Source organism: Amphiura filiformis, chromosome 15, assembly GCF_039555335.1.
Source record: "Amphiura filiformis chromosome 15, Afil_fr2py, whole genome shotgun sequence".
NCBI classification, from domain to species: domain Eukaryota; kingdom Metazoa; phylum Echinodermata; class Ophiuroidea; order Amphilepidida; family Amphiuridae; genus Amphiura; species Amphiura filiformis.
In genome coordinates this window covers 8,490,381-8,517,801 of record NC_092642.1, presented here as the reverse complement: position 1 = coordinate 8,517,801, position 27,421 = coordinate 8,490,381, and the positions used below count along the sequence as shown (strand labels likewise).

The window sequence follows — 27,421 nt, the reverse complement described above, 5'->3', positions numbered from 1 at the left end:
GAGTACATAACTATCAGTTACAGATGATCAATGAACCATCATGATGATAGCTTTTGAATTCTTTATCTACCCCCCCCCCGGTCCTGAGACTTACGTAGCAACTTCAGGAAAGGTCTGGCCTGTGAATGCTTTAGACAAGTACTCTGTGTACATCTCGTTTCCGCAGCCATTCAGGTAGTGAGTCTGCCAGCTCTCTTTGGTGACCTAAATCATCACAGATACAATGGATAATAAAAACAAAATCAGTACACATGCAGTGGTTTCTATAATACCACTGATAATTTCCTCTCTTGCAACCTCAAATAGAGAAACTAATCAGCACTTTTTGAGGAATAAAATATATGCATTCGCATATTTCTTAGTCACTTTGATGTGACATCATCACTACTGGGAACATGCAAAACCTTTTCAAAATCAGACTGATTTTCAGAGGTTTTTCTCACATTCATGTAGATGGTAATGTAATAGAAATATCCCAAATATGGGATTGGTCCCTTTTGTAACAATCTCTGGAGATGTCATTTCTGAAGAAGAATGAATATGCGCTTCATGACCCAAAATTGCAACTGGATTGAGTTCGAACAATAATGACAAACATGATGAATTGAATGCAATGTACAAAGCTTTTATTTATTTTCATTGATGGCAAATGATGGATTAGGCAAATGAACGAACATTAGTAAAGTATTTTGCCCTTTCTGCTGAGCATCATCAAATGCCATTCCCAAAACAATCAATAAACATCAGCATAAATAAATTCAGATAAATAAAATAAAAAATTAACCACACTAACCCTGACTTATATTAAATTTTATATGCTGACTTCTGTAATTAATGCTGCTTTTATGAGAATTCGTAAATAGCTCATTTGTAAGGCTAGCATTTCAAATTGTAATATTATTCCCAGTATAAATGTAGTCACTCCACTGGGAATTAATTAATTGATGTAACAATGAGGTTGAGCCTGACCTATATGATAGGCATAATGTCTTAGTGGATCCCAGATGAAGGGGAAGGAAGCTATCCTTTCTCAAATAAAAATATTAGGGCACAAGCGACTACAAAAGCTCATTTCCGTAAAAAATTAATTTTAAATTAACAGGTCATTTGTCTTGTTTTGGCAAAAGTAGTAATATAATTACTTTAGTGAAAGGTTTTTAAAAATTCACCCCATTTTGACCTCTTCCAGTAACTAGACACAAATAAACTCTTCCCAAAGAGTAAACAATTTTTTTTTAAATGAAAATATAAATATGTCTGACAATTTTCTATTTATAGAATATTTCTCTAACACTTTGAATGTGACACAAGAACGCATGCCTTTTTAGTAAAAACCCTAACAAATTGGGTCAGGTGAGGTCAACTAAGGTCAAATTTATCTTAGCTAAAGGATAATGATTTAAATTCTACTTCAAACAAAAACAATGGGGTTACCCTCATACAGGTTAATCACAGGGCTGACATCATGAGATTGCAAACTCATTCATACTCTGCTACCACTTGGTAGTACCAACCTATTATCCCCCAAATGTATTGAACATGGAATGGATATGATGGGTTCTCATCCTATGGGATTGGAAAAGGGATATTCCAGTTGAAATTCATACACCCCAGATGGAAGACATGACTTTAATCTCCCACACGGTAGGTGTAGATTTCAATTGAAAACCACGCTCCATGTGTGGGAGATTACGGGCATGACTTCTATAGCTGGTGTATGTAATTTAACTGGAATACCCCAATGCACAAGGCTTCAAATAAACCATTAATGAATAGGGCTTCAAATGGTTCAAAACTGTCAAATAAATCTGTGTTTGAAACCCACCATTTCTGCGAAGTTAGACAGTCATTGTTGGACTGCCTTAATATTCATCGTATTTGAAGCCCATAGTGGTACACATGCAGGCATTCAATGTTAAGCTATTCATGATATCTATAGATTATTGGCAGACAAAAATGCTATAAAACAATGAAACTATCAACTGTTGTCTGATTCAAACAAAATATCAGTTGCTTTTTATTTATGGGGATGTAATGTAATGTAACTGTATTATGAAAAATATTGCCCTTTTGACATCATGGTTACCATAACAAAAACACAAGATAGTTTTGATTTTTTGTGTATTCCAACTGAAAAACACATGATTAAAATGACTTCACATCCTTTGTTTTAGATGCTCAGCACTTTACAAATGCACTAATCTCTTTCTTTGATAATCTCATTAAGAGAAGCATGCATTTATGATATAATGATCAGTCATTATTTATGAAGACAAATAACAAATTTTAATGAACAGCATGTAATTATAATTATGATAGGCAGTTTTAGACCTTTTAATCTAATGCATATGATTATTGCTACTAGCTTTAAATATGTTCGTCAATTTAAATTATTTGCATTCCTCTTAACCCCTGATCCAGTCGAAGGGCTTGGACATAACAGATACTTGCACAATAATTAATGAATAAATTGAATTGCTGTCAAAATGGGTCGAGTATACATTATTGAATAGCCATCATTAATTATTTCCTTAAAAGTGGTTACTGATGCTACATTAATTTGACACTAATTACTTTTTCCTTGAAGTAGAAAACTTGATAACAAATTTGAAAATGCTCACAGAAGTAAACCACTTTAATAGTTTTGGGTTATGTCCTTCCATTATTGGCCTGGATCTGATACTAGCAATTGGTTTTCAAAACAAGATGAGAGATTACACAAAATTTCACAAAAACTTGGAAACTAACAAAACATGCCTAAAACTATCATAAGTCTTTTCATCCATCCATCACCTTTCTTGACTTGTGATCAGTTTTGGCACTTTTGTATTTGCAAACCTTTGTGAAATCATAAAAATCTAAATGCTATATGTGCTCATGCGGTGATTGCTCCTTATACATGCATCAAATTTTTCAAAGCGCTGTGCACAATTATTTTGCATGATGGATGTAATCTCTCAGTTTTGAGCCCAAATCTGTTTGATTATAACAGTCCTGAAAAAGCAGTAGGTTAAAGTGTGTCAAAAAGTTTCCACCTATGGCATTTATACAAAGTTAGCCTCTTACATTCCCATTCTAGCTAGCTAAATATGTTAAAAGGACCGACTTCCTCTATGTAATCGGCCATGTTAGACTTTACAGTATTTTTGATGGGCAATGTTATAACTTATTTCACCTATGCTGAAACACAATATAAAACAGTTAGTAGAATGATATATCCCCAATACAATACAAGTACCAACATGCTAATGCTTTACCCAATCACCACAAGTCAGTTTACAGTACAATGTATCCACATGCAGTGCAGTGTCAGAATAATTCCAACTATCTGTGAGAGTTTGTTATGGCTATATCTGTGTTCAGTGCATGATGATTTAGCACGGTTCCATGCATTTTGTGTGTGTGTTGATGTGATGTACATATTTCTGATGAACATATCAAGCAAGCGTTGCAAACGTCTCCCTGTCAAGCATGGATGAAACTATTTAGAACTAATCTGCAATTCTATATTTTTAGAACTACACTGAATGATTTCCTCCCATCAAGCATTTGAATCCATGCATTGTGAGCATGTGCCTTCTAGTTTCACACCCTTCCCCACATTGATCAATTTGCTGTGAATAAAATGTAAGCATGTGGTTATGATATTAGTACAGTGGAACAGTTAAATGCAATGAAATATAGACACTAACAATAAACAAATCGTGTAAGGTGAAAGGGTATACATTCCTTCTATATTGAATTATGCCTCCCTCCTCCCCCACCCATATACTCCACTTCCTTGCCCCTTCTGATTTTAATTCCCCCCTTACATGTTTGTTTATTGTATTGCCAAAATCAAAGAAATATACAGGAATATTAGTGGTTGAAAAGTACACAAAACTAAATAACACCTTATCAACATGTGGTTGATAAGTTCAAAATTGCTTTTTAAAAGTTTTATATAAATTGTTACTAAAACAAATCCTAAAAGCTATGGTTACCTCAAGCAGCTCTATTTGCACAATGTTAAAATTCTAATAAAGAAAACATTAAAATTAGTTTAAATGTATTTAAACATCATAACAAAATCAGTCAAATCAAAACGATTAAGTTTGAAACTGTAAATTATCCGAAAATAAGATTGGAAGCTTTCAACGGTCATCTTCATTCTCTTGGTATAGTTCACAAATCAGAAGAAGTACATTTTTCACACAAATATTCATGCTCTCTTGGTTTCGTCCATCATAACAATACATCAACTGGGTCACTATTCAAGTACATCAGTACACATTGGGCTATCCATGTGGCATTTTGATCTAGATCAATCCGGATCTGGAGCAAATCACTGTGCACCATGTTTTAGCTTCAACATAGCTGTGCTATGATGGTATATTCACATATTGCGTGCGTAATGTGGGTTGATATAGATACATATTATTAATTAAACACTGATCTAGATCAATAGGTGAGACAATGTGCCATGTGAACAGCCCAACTGGTTTGTGAACTTAGCCGCAAGAAATTAGATGATAACTGTTTCTTTTTTTGCAAAGCGGAATGCAATAATTACAACTTACTAATAAGCTTTTGAAGTCTATTAAACTATGTTCATCATCAATTATTGGCTTCGATGTGGAGGCTTGTTCTGCAATTGTAGTTTTTGTTCACCAAAATCCACTTTCTAAATTACAATTTCATAGGAAATCACACACACATCATTTATAGCTATTAATTTGTTTGACTAGTTTGTAAGTGACTCGGAGAGGCTATACACTATAAAAGACGCCCTCTATGTTAAACGATAAAGACAAATACACACCAACAGACTATTATCAACACAAGACATGACCATAATGCCCCACAGTACATTCCTTTCAATTAGTGTTTGGTTGTATGATACTGCAGGCTGGACCATGAATGATTGATTGGTTGGTTGGTTGGTTGGTTGGATGATGAAATGATAGAAGCAGGTTGTGAGATGATTTGCTTCAGTGAGTTGCTGGATAACATTTCTCTACTATTATGGCAAGTATTCAAGAAAGAGGACTAAATCTGGTATGCGACTAAAAAGAGTGTTTTAGTCTTATATGACAGAACCTTTTATTTACCAACTTTTGGCATCATAGAATGTGAAAGAGTGGAACTAAATTCAATAAACAATACGGACCAATTATGAAGCAAAATACAATCGGGTTATTATCGGAGTCAGAGCCAAAAGTAGCGGAAATAGGTACAGTCGCTATTTGATTGAGACTTGCTCTGGGCTTCATTTAATCCAATTAAATTTAACTCTGTTACTATAGATTTCTGTTTTTTGGTAATATAAATATTAAATAGTCAGCAGAATTAATTTTTGTCAACCAAAACTGATCAGGGTTATCAATGGTCTTTCTACTAATACATTGTAGGATTAAGCCCCATATTAGTCCATGACTGAAGTTAGCCCTGCTTTGTGAATACTAGCCAATGTAATTTCCTTAAGCTGAATTTATACTCCTGTCGTTAGCAAAAAGGTGATTGGCAACTGACCAATGAGCTGGGTTGTACTTTGTTCAACATGATTGTATGCTTATTCTAATTGGCCGAAACAAATCCCAATCACTTGCTGCTAATGACTGAAGTATAATTCACCTTCACAGATTTTAATTTGGAAGAAATGTGTCTTGCTGCATGGGGAAAGAAATAAGGCATTTTTTTTGTATTTGTTTGTTTACCTTCCAAACATTTTACTTCAAATGCAGGAATGGTCATTAGTACACATATTAGCGTATGTATTACAGAAAAAATCAAAAATATCCTCAATTCTTCCCATTAAGACTAACAGCACAGAGAAGCCATACATTCCTCCATAATTTTCAAAATCTGTGTAATTACAGCAGATGAAATGTTGGGATAAATACTAAGCTGGTTGGATTATTGGTTAGGTTGATTAATTGCTTGCTTGGTGGTGTGATTTTGTTGTAACAAACCTGTTCATCACCAGGTGCACCGCCTGAGGCATAAAGAGTTTCACCGTCCGTCTAAAAACATTGTCGGGGGCGAACGACAGAGGGAGTATATTTGAAGTGCCATACGTGAATTATCGATGATAAAATCAACAATCAAAAGAAAGGATGGGTATAAACAAGTTGGGGCCAAGCACATAGAGAGAAAGAACATAACAAAAGTATAAAATTAGCAAACATAATAGATTAAAACACATGCTTAAAATATGTATGATACAAAAGAAATATAGAAATACTGGAGAAAAAATATTGAACATGATTTAGGGTAATATGCATGATGGTTTTCAATGATAATGTTATGACTAAAATAATCAGATTTTTGTGTCATATGTATGCTGAAGTGCATCAAATTGGCACAAAAGCTATCCTGTCGAAATAATACCCATGTTTAGGCCCTCGGAATTCTTGAAATCCTCATTGCATCAGACTATTGTTACATTGACGTCCTCAGAAGGATAGAGAGGTCAACACACCCATGCATACAAACAAACACAGACAAAAACATGACATTGCTCATAATTTTTTTAATTTTTCATTCCAGTCCTTCGTTGTTAGAGAGAGAGAGAAAGTCATCTAATATATTGGTTATAAAAACCGAGGTACAAAATGGTCACAGACAATTAGGCTTTCTGCAGCTAATTTTGCCATATAGCCTGAGTTGACTGAATTCTTTAAATTGGATGGTTAAGATATTACCGGCAAACTTCCCTTTTGATTCATGTGAAACAATACACGCTGATCGATAGTCCATTTAAGTGAGCAAAACTGGACATGTTATTTCAAAAATACATTGATTTTATTTTCTATGATGTTTATTTCTGATCAATGCATCTAACAAGCCAAATGAGCTAAAAGCACTTAGTCAGTAAAACATAATTTTGCCAATATTATACTCATAAATGAAGAATTGTTTCAACAAGACAGAAAGCCGTACATTATATTTACTACCTACCACTATTTCACACGTACAAGGGAACAAAATACACCCAATTCTGCAAAACAGGATAGCTTTTGTAAACTGATCAATATGGCATATTATACCCAAAAACATGGAAAAAAGGCAAAAACTAAAAATGGCAAGTAAATGCAACCCTAAATTGTGCATAATGAAGATCAAAACAGGTTATTAAACACATTTTAATAAAATAAGGAATGCTGGCACATAGATACTTATATCATTTACTTTTAGCAAACAGTCATTAAATTTTTATAATTGCTTAGCAACTACGAAAGGAAAACAGTGCGATATTTGACATAGGTATCAATAACAGATCATTATTTTATATATAGTGTACCTACAAACAGCCTTCACATATTGCCACATACATCATTAATTAACTTGACTTTTTAACAGCCTTTTGTTGTACACACTAATAATTTATTCAACACATTGTCCAGGCAGACCTGCCTGTGTTTTGTCAAATTAATAATTAAATAATAGACAAAAATGCATCAAAAGTCACACAATTATCTTGCAAACAACTTGAGAGTGACATGATTTATTCACAATGTGTGTAAACCACATTTTATCTACTGGTTGAACAACTACAAATGTCCCATTTGAAGTACTTTTAAACAAATAATCACATATTTGTTATGAATTACATGACTGAAACAAAAACAATCAAACAAGAAAACAATGGAATAATTACAATAATGCAAGACATTGTCCGGCAATGCCTTTCTCAGTTTATGTTTTGCTTCTGCTATGAATTAAGAGTGTTCAAAATATCCTCTACACACATTTTGAACAAGGACTGAAAGGAAATTTTCATTCACAAACAGCAAAAAAATATATGTCATTTGACTAGCCAACTTTATTTATTTATCATTTATTAATATCACTTAAATGGGCTATAGTATTGCAGTTGAAATCCATTCATCCCCTATGGAAGAAGTTTACCTTGATCTCCCACATAGGGGTGTTAATTTCAAATGGAGTCACCCATTCAGGTAACCCCCACCCATTCAGGTATCACTATTTGAAATTCACACCCCTGTGTGGAAGATTAAGGCCATGTTTTTCATAGGGGGTGTATGGATTTCAACTGGAATAGCCCCATGTCACTCTCAAGTTATTATTTATATCTGTTATCTTTCAAAAAAATAGGAATCACTTTTCTCATTGTTTTTCCATTTTATTTTGTATGAAAGCAGAAAGTTTGGCAAAGAACTTGAGGCTTATCCAAGATTAGTAAGCTGCATCCCTAAAGAATTGATCCTGAATGATGAGCAGCTTAACAGGGGCGTGCCCAGGAACCTGTCAGCTTCCCCGGGGGCAGAGTGGCAGCGATGTGTCCAAAATAGGATGATTTGTCATGTTATTGGTATACATCCAGGGGGGTGGGTGAGGTTGACGTTGAGTAAAGCCCATAACCCTATGATTGACCAGCCAAGACCAGTGGCGGCACCAGACATTTTTCTGGTGGGTGGAAGAGGGCAAAAGTGAATTTCTGGGGGTCAAAAATCATGAAATGTTGGCAAAATTAACATTTGGATATCTTGAAACACATTTATTCATATTAATTTTGTATTATATTATCACATCTTGACTAATATTAATATCAAAAAAATCAAATGGTGTCACAACATATAATACAAGCTGCTCCCATGCTTTAGTTTTGTTTATCTATTTATTTATTTTATGTTTTATTTGTTTATTTATTTAGTTATTCATTCATTTATTTTAATATCATCTTTTTAGTGTTAAGTGTGAGAAAAGTGATTACTATAATAACTTGCTAGGGCCAATTTCTTCAACATTTGTTATACATAGACACTAGACCACACCCATAATGCCCAGATCACATGATATGATATTTCCCTGGGCCTTATGGGAAAACAAAGGATTACTTGTATTATCCACTGAATGAGTAACCCATGTTAAATAACAAACAAACCATTATGTCAAGACCACACCCATTATATGCCATCCAGTCAATATTAATTTGAACATTTCTGATATGTCAGGATATATGTCTTGCAAATGCAAATGTTCAGGAAATTGGCCCAAGTAATAGCAATTAATTATTCACTTAATTACACATGCAACAGGAGCACATAGGTATGCTACTAACATTCCTAGCTGGGTAGGAAACAACTAATTAGCATAATTCCATATCATTTACATATCATTTGCATACATGCTAACTTCATGTCATCCATGCTGTTAGGGTGTTAAAGATCTCCATGCATGTCACTACTAGTTGGGGAGATGAAAGTCATATACATCGATCCACTAACAACTTTCAGTAACTTCTTAATTAGTAAATGTCATTTACTCATAACAGAACTGAATTGGTATGCATGTACTGTTTATTAAAAGGAACACTTTCCCCACAAAATGCAGGTAATAAATACTGAAAAAAATTACTGACATGAATCCAGTTTTTTAGATGAACTTTGTCATTGACTCGCCATGGACGTCAATCTGGGGGGGCAAGGATATGCCCCCCTCATTTTTGGCAAAATGACCATTTTTTATTTATTTCCAGCCAATGTTTAACAATTCAGGTCAAATGCCCCCCCCCCCCCACACTTTTCAAGATGGATTGACGCCACTGTAATCATCTTCAAAATCATCTGTCAAAAATTTTATATTAAAAAAAAAATAAAACACTGTGTACAGAAAATTGAAATGAAAAACTAATATTTTGACATTTGTTATTTCAATCATTGCCGACAATGCATCAACATGCAATGCACTGTATTGTTCAAAAATCAATATTGTATGCAATCATTTTCCAATTATTGAAAGCATCAATTCCACAACTGACTTTTTAAATACACTACATTTACACAAAATAAATTCTAGGTTATAACCTTGATGCCCTGTATTCTTGTCAACCCAGATCTAAATGAAGGAAAATTGTCACCCAAAAGCCAAGCTATATACAAAAATGTGTAATTAATGAAAACTCATAACAATTTCAGTACTGAATTTATATCCACATCATTTTAAGTAAGTAAATATATATATATATAGACGTGAGATTTGGCGGCAATTTGGATTTGTCATGCAAGATTTGCATCATTTATACACCTGCCAAATTAATATGCACCCACATTAAACATATGAACCTGATATTTAGTATCCCTCATTCACTGAAATTTCAAAATAGGTTTAATATTGGCATAAACAAAGTTTGATAAAATAACCTATTTATGAATTGGAAAATTGCTCTTGAATTCTTCATTTTATTTTTTAATAAAAAAATAATTTGTTTCATGTGAAACATGTTACCACACTATATTTTTCCCAAAACACTATACCCAAAGTTTTAGGGGCCTGAACTTTTGTTTGATCCTAGCAGGAACTTTATCAAAGGAAATGTTAAAAGTGTCAATTTTTCATATTTTAAGTACACAAGTTTTCCATTCATCAACAGATTATGCTTTGCATATGCTTTGAAGCATCTTTTGCTCAAAACGACGCCAAGGAAGATATGGCAACATTTTTGTAATTTCTTGTATATTTCTTATACGGGGAAGCAAAAGTTCCCTCCAAATCCCAAAATGTCACTGAAATGAGATCCTGGATTGCACATTTTCCACCCTTGATGACCACCCTACTATTATTACTACTAATGTGACTGCAATAATAAGTTTAAACATAAACTAAGTCCTTGTCGAGCTTATTTTCTGAAGGTAACTTTATTGATGCATGCAATGTTGTCATGGCAATATGTGTGTATAGAGCTCCACATGGTTTGTGATCAGATGTAATTGAGAAGAGTATGATTTCTCTGATGTTTGTTTTCTGAAACTAACGACTGTAAGACAAATATTGCATAAAACTAAAACCTGTTACTGATGTAATAATCACCTAAAAATATTACTTGAAAGCTGGGCGGATTAATAGATAGCAAAAGCTGAAATTAATGCAAAGCTAGCTAGCATCAAAAAAGAGGGTAGTTAAAAATAAGCAGGAAGTGGTGTTAGTTAATAGTAACATGGGAAGTTGGAATTATACATCTAAAACTAAAAGCATGAATGGTAGAGAAGAGGGGGGAAGATATTTAAACACAAAACATCTTAATAATATTCTTTTATCAAAAAGCAGACACTTATTGTATGGGCAATTCAGCTTTGAACGATGAACATATTTCTTTCTGTACCGCTTTGTTTGGCGATTTACGAATGAGATATTGCCAATGTCTCTTACGAGTGATTCATTTATGGTATTGGTCTTTCAGTATGTAGGCTACATGGGCTGGTTGATTGCATGAGATTTCTGTAAAGAATAAACTGTAGGCAATATGATTATCCATGGAATTTCTTGCACAGCAACTACTTCTCCAGAAAATGGGTTCGAAATGTTTCTTTTGATTGCATGGTATTTTGCAAGATTTATGAAAATTGAAATATTCTATGGGATGCATTGGAGGTGTATTTATCTGAATATATGATCAAATATGTAAGAAAATCTTGATTTTATTTCTGGTATGAACTGAACGAGTTGGAATTTAATCTGAATATGGAATGCATTTTGAATTGATGCTGTTTTCCTTATCCTGATATGAATGATAAAATGGCTGAAAATAATTGAAACTGCACATCAGCATCTTGTATGAATCAGGCATGAGATCGATGAAAAACAGGTAAAATTCGGAAAAATATGAAGAAGTGTGTAAAATCTGACAAAATGTTTAAAAACAGGCAACAAATAGGAAAATTCTCATGCCTGATGAATTGAGTGATTTCAATTAAAAATGGTTTTTGGGTTAAATCTAAACAAATTGACTACTTTAAGCTGAAAATAACTGAAATAAAACAAATATTTTTCAGGGGTGGCATGACCGATGGTTAAGATATTGCACCAATGACAGAAATAATCAATCTGTTAGACCTGACACTAGATTTGGTCATCTTCTATTCACATAGCGGCATCTCGGAGCGACAATAAGAGAACAATATTCCATAGTGCGTTATATTCTACAGATTGTCAGTTTCAAAAGTTTCATCATCCAAGTATAAAACTGTAAAGCTTTCAATAAGATTAGCTCCGACTTCTTCAGGACAACAATATTGGGGTTTTTGTGTGTAGACTGCCTCTTGTCTACTTATCTACTGAAGAGACAGTGGCTCTAAAAAAGCTGTTTACAGCAGGTGCTCTTTTCCTACTGAAAATGCAGTGGCTCTGAAAAGAGCTGTTCAAGCAGGCTGCCCATTGTGTACTCAATGGTTGGTTTTGTATTGTTTTATATCTTGCAAGAAATCCACAATTTAAATTCTGTATATACAGTCAATTCAACAAAATTGGCCAAATATACCATTAATGATTATGGATGATGTTGCCATTTCTGGAAAAGAAAAAAAGAAAGAAAAAAAAATGCCTGCTTGGGCTCAGAGGTAGCAGAGCAAATCGGAGAGATACCATTAGAGCTGTGGGTTTTTGCCGCAATTTGAAAGGCGTTACTTAACCATTGCGCATGCCACCCCTGTTAGTGTTTCATAGTAATATGCAACCCTATGTGGTGAGTTTGATGAATGCTTATAATGAACATATTTTTAACATATGGTGACTTTAGTATATGCTATTTTATGAGTTACAGGTATGGGACAGAGAATATAGTTTTCAAATTAAAATATATGTTTTGATAAATTTTATTTTACTGATTCAATCACTGACTGGAATTTCAAAACTGTATATTTTTTAATAGTATTATTACTGTTTATCAATTATTAAGGACTAGGGATGGGCAAGATGTAAAAAGTTAAAGAAGCCATGCAAACCACATACAGAAGCAGTACCCACAAGTTCATAAGTATTATTATCTCTTCCTCCCAGTACAGAGGCGAGACTATAGTGTCTCTCTTGTACTGGGACTTCAACACGTAGATGATGTGCTACTTTCTCTATCTGGAGGAGAGATAAAAGAACAAACAAACACACATGCAGAAAGAGCTAAAACAAGTTACAACAAAAGTTAAACAAAAAAACACAAATAAAAAAGAACTAAAATCACTCCATACTATAAGAATGAAGATTGCGACACAACTTCACTTAAAAATCTGCTTTGAATGGCAAGTTATGCTATCAGTTAAAATGTCAAAATTTATGAAGGATTGTTCCTGAAAAATCTTGTTTGGTGTATTGAATGGTATTTAATTTACTCATTTTTGATTGGATTGAAACAACCAACTTTCCCTTATCTTCTTGACAGCCGGTAAAAATATCAAATCACTGATGATTTGCGGACAAATCTTAATATGTAACGAACTGAACTTCTTCCATGTTGGATTTGATTGAAAAATCTACTTGGTAAAGTGAGATAAATGCGGTACACAGCAACAATTAACGTTGACCATTCTTCGTCTTATATTGAATAATAATATGGTTGGGAAATGTGCTAGCATTAAGTGAAGTTGAGTCATGTTAACAGAATTAAGAATGTTTTGAAAATTCAAAGGTTATAAAGTTGGGCAATTAAGATTGTACAATATGCATTTAAAAAAATGAAAAGAATAGAGTTCTGAAAACAACCAGGCTTGATGTGTTAAATATGAAATATTAGCATGTTTTGCTTTTTCACTCTCTCTTTACTTTTACAAATATTTCAGGTTTATAATATGATTTTTTACATTTATGTTGGGGATAAATACATTTTATCACATTAAAATAAATATAAATCCATAACACCATTAATCATGTAATCATTTAAAAGTATAAGTGCAATCTGTATATAAAATTCTGGTATCACAAGTATGAACTGAAAAAACACATCTTGTGGAATTCATTCCAATAAATTAATTTTAAAAAAGTGACTTTTTTTCAAAGGGTATCAATTGTAAAGATTGGAAGTTCTTGTAAAATACTAAAAACTAAAACTTGTATGATGCAATCACACATTTATTACATACAAAAATAAGTGCTTGATCTACTAAAACAATACCAATACGGCACCAAAACTCACAACATATGATCAGTCAACATGCACAAACAACAATTAATTATAATAAAACTCAACGGTGCATATCATATAAATAGAATTAAATATTAAGAGCATGCTCGCTTTCATTTGTGGCAAGGAATTTTATTTTGTGTGCTGTGTGCAATGTTACAAATGTGTGGGGGTGTACTTGTAGACAGCAACCTAATAGTGCATATGAACTGTGAAGTTACAACTTGATGATGATTTTGTTATTATATTGAAGTTTATCATATAATATAAATTTTTTTGTTTGCTTTTATAAACACAAGCACCAATGTTTACTATCTTTAATTTTTTTAAACATCTAATTACTTCCAGTGTCCCGTCCATTCTAGGGTTATACAAAATAGGAGGGCCTAACTTGTTGATTTCTTTTATAAACAGCCATTATTTGTCTTGGATTACCAGCTCCTTAATCACTATCCTGCAAGATCTATTAGTTTACCATGCATTTGTCCCTCTTTGTTTAATGCAACTTGCATCCAATGCTCCATGCTTTGTAATGTAGCACTAATTCCAGGGCATGTATCAAGTAACTCACTTGTGAACCACAACGACAGTTTAGCGATACCGGTTTAGACCCTTTATTAAATGCACGTTCCAGCTGACAATAAAATGACCAGTCAATTCTGCATGCTTAAGATATATTTGGTACTGTGGTTTGCGTAGAGCAAATAATAAAACATGCATGCATTGTAAAGCTTAAAAATAAAAAACATAAATGTTTGATAAAAATTTGCCAAAGCTCAAATAATATACATGTTATTTGTTTGCTCATAAGCATAGCTTCAATTGACATTTCTCAAGAATATTAAAAAGCAGCTTTTGCCCCAGTTTTGGGGAGCTTTGCTGCAACATCATAATCGTAAATATATTTTAGTGCAATGTCTGTGCAAATGAAAAGTAAATTGACCTTGCTGGTATCTGGAAAATGTATATAGTAAATCCACAATATGCCGCTTTCAATGTCACTAGGATCATTTATCGACGGTTTATGTATGCTGTAATTTGTTTTGCAAATGTCATGTGTACTCTGCATGTGATTAATGTTCTCAACTTCATATCATCGATACCACACTATGTGTTTTTGTTTTCAAGTGTGAAGATCTTGATTTTAGATCAATGTTAGTGTACTACATTTAATTTTCAATTTTCATTTGGGTAATCTTCATAATGGCAATCATGCCTCCATTAAAGAAACAAACTAGTGTAAACTTTAAAACAGATTTCCTTCAAACATGTAGAAGTGTTCTTGATCTTTAATGATTAAAATTTTGCTGATCACTACTGACTACATAACCATGGTTATGTTTTAAACCAGTTTAGTAACCCTGGTACATATCCTACCATTTCCCTCCTGAATCCTGACACCTGAAAGTCAAAAGCTTGGTTAGCAGCATCATTTTGAAAGAAAAACAAAGGCACATTTTTAACAAAAACATAATAGTTGTTAAGTGCTCAAAACATAAAAAGAGAGAAAATAGAAAAAAACAATTATATGCTATTCTGCTAGGCCATAAAAAAATAAGTTGTAAAGTACAAGAATATCCCAACCCCTGTATTTGGGAAGCATGCCAAATTTGTCAACATACAGTAAACCAGTCTTTTATGATACTGAATCTTGTATTCAGTTGAAAGGCCACATCCACATAGATTTCAATTGTTTATGGTAATGAATCATGCAAACAAAGCCAAAATAAGGTTTTGACTTCATTATGCAGGTTCTAATACCACAAACTGTTAGCAACTTGCAATAAGATAAAGGTAAGACACATAATTGATGTGACTTATTAGTCCCGAGTACTTGATTGGACATACCTCACTATTAGATCTCATTGCAAACAGGTTAGCCATCATGGTGGAGAACCCTGGTGCCAGACAACTCTGAGCGATGAAGCCCAACTTGAGTTCAGCAATGCAGATGACATCGTCTCCTTGACGCCAATTCCAGCTAGGGATGTTGAGGAGATGAGCCTGGAGATACAGAAGGAGAAAGGGAAGAAAGATGCAAAGAAGTACGGAAAGTATGATCAGATATGAGTATGAGGTGGTGGTAGATTGGATGGAACACCGACAGACAAAGACAACCCTTCTTTGTTCAATCATGTTGCCAACATGCTGATCTCCATTAATATTCCAATTCTATTCGCAAAATTGACAGTAATGTGACTAACAGTGCTATCAATATCGGACAAACTACAAGAGCAAAACTTTGATGGTGTCCAAGATGACTTTGAATTGTACACTCTTTCAAAGCACAAATGCATATAATTAGATTTATTATTTCCTCCAGTAATCAATGTACATTTCACTTTCAGCAAATTAAGTATGATCAAAGTGATCAATGATGATAACAAATTATTGCTCTGCTATGATGTTGAAGAATGGAAAAGTGGATCAGCTTCAAACAATCAATCTTTACTTTGATCAGCTCGTAATCGACGGGAAATGTTAGGTTTTTACTACTACGCCGAAAAATAGATCCACATTAAGAGTGATATAGTTGACCTGTCTGGTCTATATTGTGTGTGTTAAACAAAGTAGGCAAGGTATAAGACTTAATGATTTGTCACAAGACAGTTCTCGAAAGAAAATATATTGATATTAATGCGTGATGTTATAAGGCCTAATTACGAGCTGATCAATCTGTAGTTGGTGTTCCTTTCTTTTACTTTTTCCATGCTGACAAACAGTTTGATACTTGTACAAATAAGTCTAGATTCTTATTATACTTGTTCCTTTTTTGTTACCTTGCTGTGATACTGCATGAGTTGTACTATCGTTCTGATATTAGGTGTAGAATTCTTGATGGAGATGACTCTCATAATATTAGCAGCATCTTCCGCATCGGGGTCTAGGCAGTATTTGTCACATAGCACTAGACATGCATCCGCATCTGGTACCTGTAGAGTTAAAATTACGCAAAAGCAAAGGGAAAAGGGAAATATAAATAGTATGTCTTTTTGTAGCATCAGTAATCTTAATTTAATACGCAGTATGCATAAATTCCTGTTACCTAAAGTTTGTACCTTGCTACCTTTTTCCTGTTTTCTTATCTTTGCTTCAAACTTTTTGGATATTTTTTTTATCTTAATTGAGTATTGTATCAGTGATATTTTCTTGTTATAAATAACAAAATTTACATACAAAATAACAATATAACAGGATTATGACAATATGCACTTCATCAATATTGTATGTTCCCTAAATAAAAGAGATTTCAAATTCTGAATTTCATTTATTACTCCATTATGAAGCTGGAGATGAATACTCACACTAAAATTACGATCTATTCAAACCGGTTTCTTTATAAATAAAATGTTGATATTCCCAGAAGACAACAGCACCTGATATGTTTTGACAATAGCAACAACGGATTCAACCTTCATCTATTTACAGCTACATCAAATCAATGATTACATCCATTTAAGCATCTTTGTACATCTTACTCATCCTGAGGGATCTAATTGACAAGAAATGCAACTGACAAAAGAAGGGATTTTACATTATTGTTGTGTAGTGTAAATTATTCCAGCTAAAGGCGTATTCATCCTGTCAGTAGACCACTGGGATGGTTTCATACTTATTAAATCAAAGCTGTGGTCTATGCAAAATGGTGCATGATGTTGGAATGACTTTCTGCCATTCAAATCTCTACAGATTACTGACTTAACAAATGTTCGCTTCATGCGCCTGCCTTTTTCTCATATCTACTGAATAATTTGCATATTATACAGGATCCAAAATGGATGAAACGTACTTGAGGCAATAAACGCTAAGTATGAAATGGTAATAAAGCACAAAGATCATGTACATTTATATACTGCTGGATCCATAAAAATACACTGCTCAGTAATTTAATCTTTCCCTGGCTCGAGTAGGCCAGGGAAAAAAATTGTCGTCCATGACTAGATTAAAGTATATATATAAAATTCCTCGACCTACCAGTCCTACCTCAGGAAAGTACAAGCATAACATTAACCTTGAGTATTAGGCAACACTTTTTCATAAAAATTCACTATTGTAAAATGTAAATCCAAATTGAAAGCTAAAAGGATGGTGGAAAATATATGCAGTGGTGCACTAGCATTTCTATCTGAAGCACTTCTGGTAATATAAATGTGTAATGTACATATTCTGCTCCATGTATTCATATCAGGTAAAAGAAAACACTGTTTTTTAATTGATTTGCCAATTTTCAAGTAAAACGTATATTGCAAATACATGCTACATGAATAATAAATTTCTCTTAATAAAAAAATATTCATTACACTATCTTGATTTGAGAAAATGCAATTTTTTATTGATTTCCAGGCTTCCAAAACTTTGCAAGATCATGAAAAACCTACATCTTCTGAACATACACATAATTTGATTAGCTTTTCTGATGTGACATCTTCATAAAGTATGTACAGATGATACTGTGTACATTAGTTGAATTATTTATAACATTTGGCCAAAGCCAGGCAAAGCCCAACAGTGCTCAGAGGCTAGTAAATTAAAGGGATGCCAACTGAACTGAATATGATGGGGCAGGGATATGGGAAGAGGTCCGATTTCAGAAGCAGGAGGAAAACCGAAATGCGCGGAGAAAAACCTACGAGGACAAGCAAGGATCGGCAACCAAACTCGCATGTGGCAATGCAGGACCTGTGACGCAGTGGTGAGAGGCGAGTGAGAAGAAGACCACTGCACTAACCCGTCCTCCCTATGGGCAAACTTAATAAATGGCATAAACATTCATTTTGCTAGTAAAATAAGATTTCAATTTTGATATTCTTAAATGTAAACCAAACCTTTTTAAATCAAAAGTTCAAGGGAAAGGGCAAGTAATTACAACACAATTTACCTGGATTTGAATGGCAGCCCTATATTAAACACACAATGGATAAACAACACAGGGTGCTCTGTTTTACTTAAATAATACATATAAAGAAAATATCTTGTTTAAATCAACAGCAGGTTCAGGTATTTTAATACAACTTTTGGTCTTACATTTGGATGTCAAAATATAATGACTGTAAATCCATTTAACCTTTAAAAAAATCCTTAAAAGACTTTGTTTTCAACAATCCCTATATACTAAACCTACCTGAACCCTCTCTAGATCAACTGAATTGAGCACTGATCCCTGGAAGAAATGAAGCTGTGTGAAGTGCCTCTTGAACAACGCTTGCAGCTCCAAATCTGGCTCAGCCCTGTGAATTAGAGAAAGTGAGAAAAGAGGTTTCATGATGTAAGGAAGTGTGATAGGGGCTTATGACAACTAGTTTCTACGGCATATAAAATAGGAGTGCACTTACATGGGGATCATTGCTAATGGTGCATTCTCCTTGCAAACAGTGTTATACTTTTAGGAAAACTGGAATATGGAATAGGTACAAGTTTACAATGATCATAGACGATATCACCTCAAACATTTTTTTTTTGTATTGCATAAAAATCAGAAACTCAATCTTGCTCAAATCTAATTAATTTTTTTTCTCAAAATTTGGGACCTAATTCAATAAACCAAATATATTTATTTATTAACCAATATTTTGAAGAAATTGTAGGTCTGTGCAATGAGTAAATAACCAAATATATTCATTTGTTAAACAATATTTGAAGAAATTCTAGGTCTACACAAGTAAATCTTGTGTTGTGTTCCTACAATGTGTATAATATGCATAATAATCTATATACAGGTTTTACTATTTTGCATTTTCAGCAGGTGAAATTTAATTTTTCCATTTATATTCTTCCTCTGTCCTGAAGTCAAGGATATGCTGAAAACCCCTTAACAATTGAATTGAGTTCTGGGAATATGATTATTTTGTGTCGTAAAAAACAATAAAATACAGAAGAAACTGAACCCTGCTTTTGACAGTAACCTCAGTTACTGACATCTCTCTGCCTCATTTTGCTTGATCACATCACATTTATTTTTATATATATTTGCTTTGCTATTATCACAGCTGCAGTGGACACAGATAATCAACAAACTAATGATGCATATGAATTTCTTCTGGGAAAACAGATAATGACTGTATGATAGATATACTCTGAACTCAAGAGAGATGTTGTAAATTGTAAACCTAAAAACATGTTCACATAGGCATGAAACCTCTAAGTAATAAAAACTCAGAGCAGGAAAATTCCTTCACCCCAAGATATGTCTACACTAATTAGCCATCCCCCATTATGTGTAGCCTTTACAGGCAACATAGTCTGAATGTATCTGCATGCCATGAACCCCTTAGTTAACTAAACTCACATATTCAACTAAAACCCTAAGATTTATTTTGAATCTTTAGCTGTTGAACCTCCAAGTTTCATTCAAAGTCTGTGCATCCACACACTCTGAAATCTAGACTGAGCCTCCAACAGTTCTCAACCTCTTGAGTTCCTCCAAGTTTCAGCTTGTGGATATGGTTATTGCCGTTTTTGATAGTACTAGGAGATATAGCAAGTCCTCTGTGTACTTTCATGAATACTAATGACACTGTGTAACAAATAAATTTGTGCCTCAAGGCAATTTAACAAAAAGGTGAAAATTGTATGGTCACACTTTGAGAGTCTGGACATCTTGAGGTACTATTCTAAATTCAACAGTTTTAGGGTCAAAACTTCTAAGGGTATTATTTACTGTGCGACAGTGTTGCTACATTTTTATTTTATAATAAGCAATAAACAAAGATGTACTTTGCTTATATGCACCAAAATATCAATTTCAATATCATTGCCTCCACCTATATGGTCATTCACCTATGATCAAATTCATAGCGAAACAAGCATGCATTAATGTATTCCTACTCATGCTTTTAAGTGGACATTTTGTCATCTCATCATTACTACCTTATCTCAAACAGATGTTTTTCTTCTGTTGATATGAATCTTATATGTTCTAATACATATAGAAGCTTTTAACAGCACTGTTTAGGGGCACAATGACTTTCTTAAAAGTATACTAGCAAGTTATTAAAAAATTGATGGATTAGCTTAGCAATGCCAGCTTGTGCTGCATGTGTCAGCGTACCTGCCAGCCTTGCCTTACACTCTATATGCATCCCTTGCAAGAGACAAACTGCAAAAACCATACACACCCAAACAATTTGGAAACTACCCGTTTTTTTTTATCTTTCATCGCAAAATATTAGTTAAATTACGAGATATGAATGACAACTGCTGGTACTGATGCAATCTCAAGAAAAAAACATGAAATCATTTACTGTTGCCTGGTGACTAAAAGTCTTTAGTGGATTAAAATTGAACATATTCACACATTCCACCGTGGCTCTATCAGCATTCCCAGAATAATGTATTGTTGAACCTCAAGGGAACTGTTGTAGATTTCTACAAATGCAAAAACACTTGCTATTCGATGCATATTGTTGGAGAGGGATGCCTTCGTACAAATAATCCTTGGGGTGTTCACTCAAAGCATGTTCGTTCGACATGAGATGCTATGAGAATTGTATGTCTGAAACAGAGGTGTGACTTTACTAATGCTGCTTAATTTTCCACATGCTCAGAGGCATTTTGAGTGACTGAAAAGGTTATGAGATGAACAGATTGTAGTAAACCATATGGCTTTTAGAGCTGCTTTTTCTATTTCCAATGTTTGTTCTAAAGTTGACTTTCATTTGACTACATACATATATTCTTGCATTTCTCCTTTCTCATACATAGCGACGAACAACAGTGCATATATTTTATTCATTGCTTGTTTATTTGTTCCATTTTTGTTTCATTATAATTCAATATTTTCACCTCAGTAAATACTAGGGAGGCTAACCTGAGAAAGATATGAAACAAAGACGACTCTTAGGACATTGGTTTCATAAAAGGTCAGAAAAGTGAACTCCACTGGGAGATTAAACAATTCTTATTGACGTCATCGTATAAGACTACATGTAGATACACAGTTCATACACCAGTCATAGCCTGGACAAAAGTATGATGTCAACATATCTGGACAGCTTCAACTTTGCTTCACACTACCAAAATAGAAACATGTCTGCTATTTATCTACTAATATTCTTCAGCAAACTGATATTGCTCAAATTAATGATAATAATAATAAGCATACAAAAGCACAGTGATTTATAGTGCGCTACACACAGGCACAATGCCTAGACGTTGATCCACAAGCATCGGCACAGGTAATACATCAATCCTGAAAAGGAGGAAGAATATGCACAAAATACAATTCTGTCCACATGTGTTCAAGAATTACTTCAGCCATTTTGCTCTGCAAACTCCTAGATTTCAACAGGTGACCTAGATGACACCTTTACAACAGCAAGCTACTTACATGTCTAGGATGACAATATCCACATTTACATCATCCCTGTCCTTGTGTAGAAAATCCTTCAGGAAGTTAGACACGCTGTCATAGGTGATGTGTCCACATACCACTATGTGCCTGCATAGGACAAGAACACAAATAAACAGATAATGAGCAATTTTGCTTTAAATTCTTATCATTTGAAAATAAAGAAGATAGTTCAAATTACATTAAAACCCATAAACTATGGATGTATGTAGTGTTGGCCGATACCGATCTGTGAATCGGAGATCGGTGCCGATATGGACTGCATCGGCCTTGAATCTGAATCGGCAGATGAGCTATCAGCTGCCGATCTAGCTTACCGATCTCTGAACTTGACAGTAATAAAAGTACACAACAATTCTTTAAGCTTACCATTACTTTCTTATGTAACATTACTACTATTTAATGCCAATATATTTCCAAAAAACGTTTTTACCACCGCAAGAATCATGTCGTTTCATACTGTATTTTATAATATTATCCACTCAGTGACAACACTCCCGACTGTACAGTCGTCCCTGGGAAAAATTTGTAAACACTTTAACACTCGACACGTGATTGCGCCCTTCAATGTCGGGTTTCCCAAGGTGAATTTGAGGGCATGTTATTTTTAGAATCGCGCACATTCTCGCTATTCCTCCTCACACGGACGATTTCATCTCTTAATCTCCGAACACGTGAATTCTTTCTGTAAACAACTCTGCACAACCAATCAGGATGGGAATTCCGCGGTATTCCCCAATACGTCATATGCATAAATTATTATAATATCGATGGGAGCTGATTTAGCTGCAGGGTCATCAAATCAATTCGCGCAGTGATTCGCCTAACTTGGTACACACGCAAATCAAAGTTGATTCGCGGAGAAGAAAGAAGAATAAAACAATCAAGAGAAATGGATTAATGATTAAACTTCCGACAATCGGAGGCACTGAGTGAGTAACGCTGGGACTTGTGGTGTAAAATGGTATTTTATTTGGGTTGATATTGACATGAAAAACCTCTAAAAATGGTCATCATATTACATAGTTACAGGTTTGGGGAATTAAGCTTTGACCGTTAACATTACTGGGGCCCGACTTGAATGAACTTGTACTGGTTGTAGAATAACATTTAAGGAATCTGAATCGGGATAGGATCGGCCCGATCTGCTAATTTTCAGATCGGAGATCGGCAGATCCGATCTTGGGTTGGATCGGCCAACACTAGATGTATGAGTTATGTTGTCAGAATAGATCATCTGAGCCTGTTAGATCTTACTTTGACTGAATTAAAACCAAGGAGGTTAGAGAAAGAGAGCTCAAGAGTTTTCATTACTACATGGGAAATCTGCCTATTGGATTGTCACTCATGGAAACCAAAATTGTTTTCCTTCAGTATTTATCTGCCAAGAAATCAACAATATTAGTGATAAAATCCTGAAAAGGTTTGCCCATTGCCAAAACGAATTACTTTCAAATGGCAAACAAGCCCCCCCCCCCTTATTTGAAAGTTTGCAGGGCACTTGGGGAAAAAACTTGAGGGATTCAAAACAAATAAGGTTCACTGAAAAGATTCAGAACTCCCTCTCTCAAACCCCCTCCCATTCTCTAAAAACCTCCAAGCTGAGAATTCAGCTAAAAAACTACAAAAATAGAAAAGCGCAAATGTTAATACAATGTTATGATTATTGCTATGTTGATTTATTTAAATTTACATTAAAGCCATATTATAACATTTGCTGTTGAGGACGCCCTCACTGATTTTTTAAAATTAATTTTTTTACACGATTATTTTGCACTTTATTAAACCAATATACACTGCAAAAATCAAGACTCTAGGTGCTGTAGTTTTGTCAAAATCCGAGATTTTGAATAAAGCGCGGAACAATCTTATTATTACGATGGAATTATTAGTGAACGCATACACGATGTTCATAACACACAAGTATACGGCGTGCGGGACGGTGATCTACACAACAATGGGTCGTACCATAACATGACCGAAGGAGTGAGTGCGTATTGGCGACATCTGGCGCTGGTAGTAAATTCCAATTTTCTTTGCTTTGCCGTAGTTGTTCGGCTCAAAAATAAAAGGGATATATCTGACAGTAAAAACTAACATTTTATGTCAAAGAAATGCTAATCTATTTTTTATGATAATGTTATAATATTGCTTTAAATCAGTATGTTATTCTTAGAATTTGTACAAAGTTATCACTTGTTAATTTTTATTGCTGACTTGATAATCTTTGAAAACATTGCATTACATGTTAGGTAGTGACAAAGTTGATATTAGTACATTCATGTAGGTTATAATGGTTAGTCAATGTGAGTGAGTAAGCAGTATCATTGGGCTATTCCAGTTGAAATCCATACACCCCCTATGGAAAACATGTCCTTAATCTTCTGCATTGGGAGTGTGAATTTCACCTGAATGGGTGACTCTATTTGAAATCTACAGCCCCTGTCAAGGCTATTAAGGTCATGTCTTCCATAGGGGGTGTATGGGTTTCAACTGGAATTGCCAATTAATACATGAATCTAATGTTACTAATTGTGATGAGTCAGTCAATACCCTTTGACATTTACCAAACATAAGAAAACCTGAGTGACAAATTTATCCTATCCAAGTGTGTATGTTCAGTACTAATCTTTACTAAATGTCATCTTTAACTAATATTTAACTTTGGTTAGATTTAGCAGTACCTTCTATCATCAGCCACTAGTGGCATAGCTAGCACTTACAGTAGGAATTCTAATTGAATGAACGCAGCCTGACATAGCGTGACATTTTTTTTGCGCACACTGCGCAATGTACGCCAGCGTGTGTGGCTGTGCGTTAGTAAAGCGGAAGTGAATCCAACCATACCAACGCACTTGTGATTGGTTAGTATTGTATCCAAGTTCGTGCATTCGCGTTGTAGTTTGAAATATGCCATAAACGATAGCGGTTGGATCGAGTACAGCTGTTGAAAGTTTTGTTCATTCAATTGGAATTCCTACTGTAGAGTTTTGCAAAGGCAACTTTCAAGGGGGCAAATTTGACGAAAATCATCAAAAATTGATTAAAACGTACAAGAAAGGAATAAAATCTTAATCAGGGCAGCCAGCATCCCACAGGGAGAGGCAAGGGAGGGCAAGACTTCTCAGTCCCAGAACAACGCCAAATATGGATTAAAAGACCTTTGACCAAGCTTTAGAATATCGAATGTTGCGTTTTGAAATAAAACAAACCAGAAATTTATCACCCATTGTAAAAGATATGGAACATGTACCGAATACATGTACATACATTGGCTGACCTTGTGGATTTCCTGGCCCAGCCATGCTAACCACATAAGGAGATTATACGATTAAGCTAGTGCAGCTATTGTCATAGCAGGGTATTATTATGTAATACTCCTGATCCATATTTGGCGTTCTCTTGGACTGCAGAGGGGACATCTTCCCCCACCCCTTGGCTATACCACTGTCCGCACTTATACAATCCAACTGTATTTATGTACTGAGTATGTTGCCAGAGTATGTTATCTTTGCTTCAGTCACACAGAATGTTCAATATATATATTTTTTTAATTTAATCATCAGGGCCTTGTGAACTAACTTATAGTAAAACAGTCTCAAAGTTTGATTATTTGAATTAGAACTATTCGATATCAACAACAGACACATAGCTACAGAATTGATCTTTTGCATTCAATTCTGTTAATCCTACACATGACACTATAATGGGCAGTTCGCACTTGGACATTTTTTCAGCATTTGTTGTTACATATTTGACATCTGTGGCACAGCTGTCGGCTTCTATAAAATCACAATAGATAAACAGATAACATGGACGTAAATAAATATACACGTACATGAAAACCAGTTGTCCATTTCACTAACTTTACGAAGCTTCATAAGTCTCAAAATCATTTGTTTTTTACGACAAGTCGTAAATTCCATTTCACTAAACATACTTACGAACGGTACCCTTGGTAAGTAATAGGAGTTTACTACTGGGACCATTCGTAACGTTATGTCTAGTATTGGGTATTCATCACTTTATGAATGGTTACTTGAGTTACAAAGGCTTAAAAGTTTAGCGAAATGGACCCCACCAGATCCCAGGGTTTTTTTACTTGGTCAGGTGTAGTGCCAGATTTGGAAAATTAATTAGACGGTCAGAAGAAATCTGATGGGTTTGAACTATGAAGCATATCAACAAAAATGTCATACAATTGCCAGTGGAAAAGAAATATTTGTTGGATGAAATGGATAATGGATAAAAACACTTGATGTAATTTTTCCTCCCTTAAAATTCAAGTGTGCGATTACTCCATTTGCCCTCCTGTTAATTGACTTAAAACATCACATACAATCTAATAAGTAGGCTGAACCTGTGAACTTTGATGGAAATACCAGGATAAGCTCCAATAAGTGACACTTTTCATTGGCACATTTTCATTCTCAACAACCATATCAATGTATCCATTTATCCTACAACTAGCTTCACTTGACAGACTTCCATGTTGCGGCACATACACAAAACAGATGCTAACTAACTTACACACCACTAAACAGATATCTGGTCAAGCACAATTGCAATTTTTACCGGATTTGAGATTGGACAGATATATTAGGAATAAATTGAGCAGATATTTGCATAATTTTGCCTACAATTTGGATTGATCATGATTAGCAGTGTTCAATCCTACCACAGATGTGAAAGATCAAGTCATTTTAAGCACCCTTTTTGTTCTCTTTTCTGTCATAAAAACTGGAGCATGATTTTCAATAAAGAGTATGAGAATCTCAAGACACCATGGACTCTGATACTGAGTTGTTCCTGTGAAGAAAAAGTTGCGTTTTCATAAGGTATTTAGTACACACCTCTATGGGACTGGTATTTTGGTGGTATGGACTGCATGGGTATATCTAAGGATCAGACCAGGATTTCGTTTGGGGGGGGCGATTTTGTGAAAAGTGGACTTTCTTTCCAAAATTTGGACATTTTTTGACAAAAAAAACCAGTAAAAAACCTGATTTTCTTGCTCGTTATGCTCGCAAATTCTGAATTTTTGGGACTTTTTGTACACTTTGGCAAATTTGGGGGGGGGGGGGTGCGACACCCCCTGCGTACGAGCCTGCTAAGGATGGTTAGAAGCTTGATTTTAGTCTTGTACAACCAATTTTTTCATTGGAATTGGCATTGATTGAGGA

At 34.4% G+C, this 27,421-nt stretch overlaps 1 protein-coding gene across 1 annotated transcript in view; it reads right to left on the bottom strand.

Annotated features, from left to right (window-relative positions):
* Positions 1 to 27,421, bottom strand: part of LOC140171203 (calcium-activated potassium channel subunit alpha-1-like) — a 197,772-nt gene that overhangs the window by 43,855 nt on the left and 126,496 nt on the right. The window contains exons 10-16 of the mRNA XM_072194417.1: positions 22,218 to 22,328; positions 19,014 to 19,119; positions 16,672 to 16,824; positions 15,740 to 15,895; positions 12,730 to 12,849; positions 5,952 to 6,002; positions 95 to 204 (exon numbers count right to left, since the gene is read on the bottom strand). Coding sequence (XP_072050518.1) covers positions 95 to 204; positions 5,952 to 6,002; positions 12,730 to 12,849; positions 15,740 to 15,895; positions 16,672 to 16,824; positions 19,014 to 19,119; positions 22,218 to 22,328 — 807 coding nt within the window. The remainder of the gene's footprint in view (positions 1 to 94; positions 205 to 5,951; positions 6,003 to 12,729; positions 12,850 to 15,739; positions 15,896 to 16,671; positions 16,825 to 19,013; positions 19,120 to 22,217; positions 22,329 to 27,421) is intronic.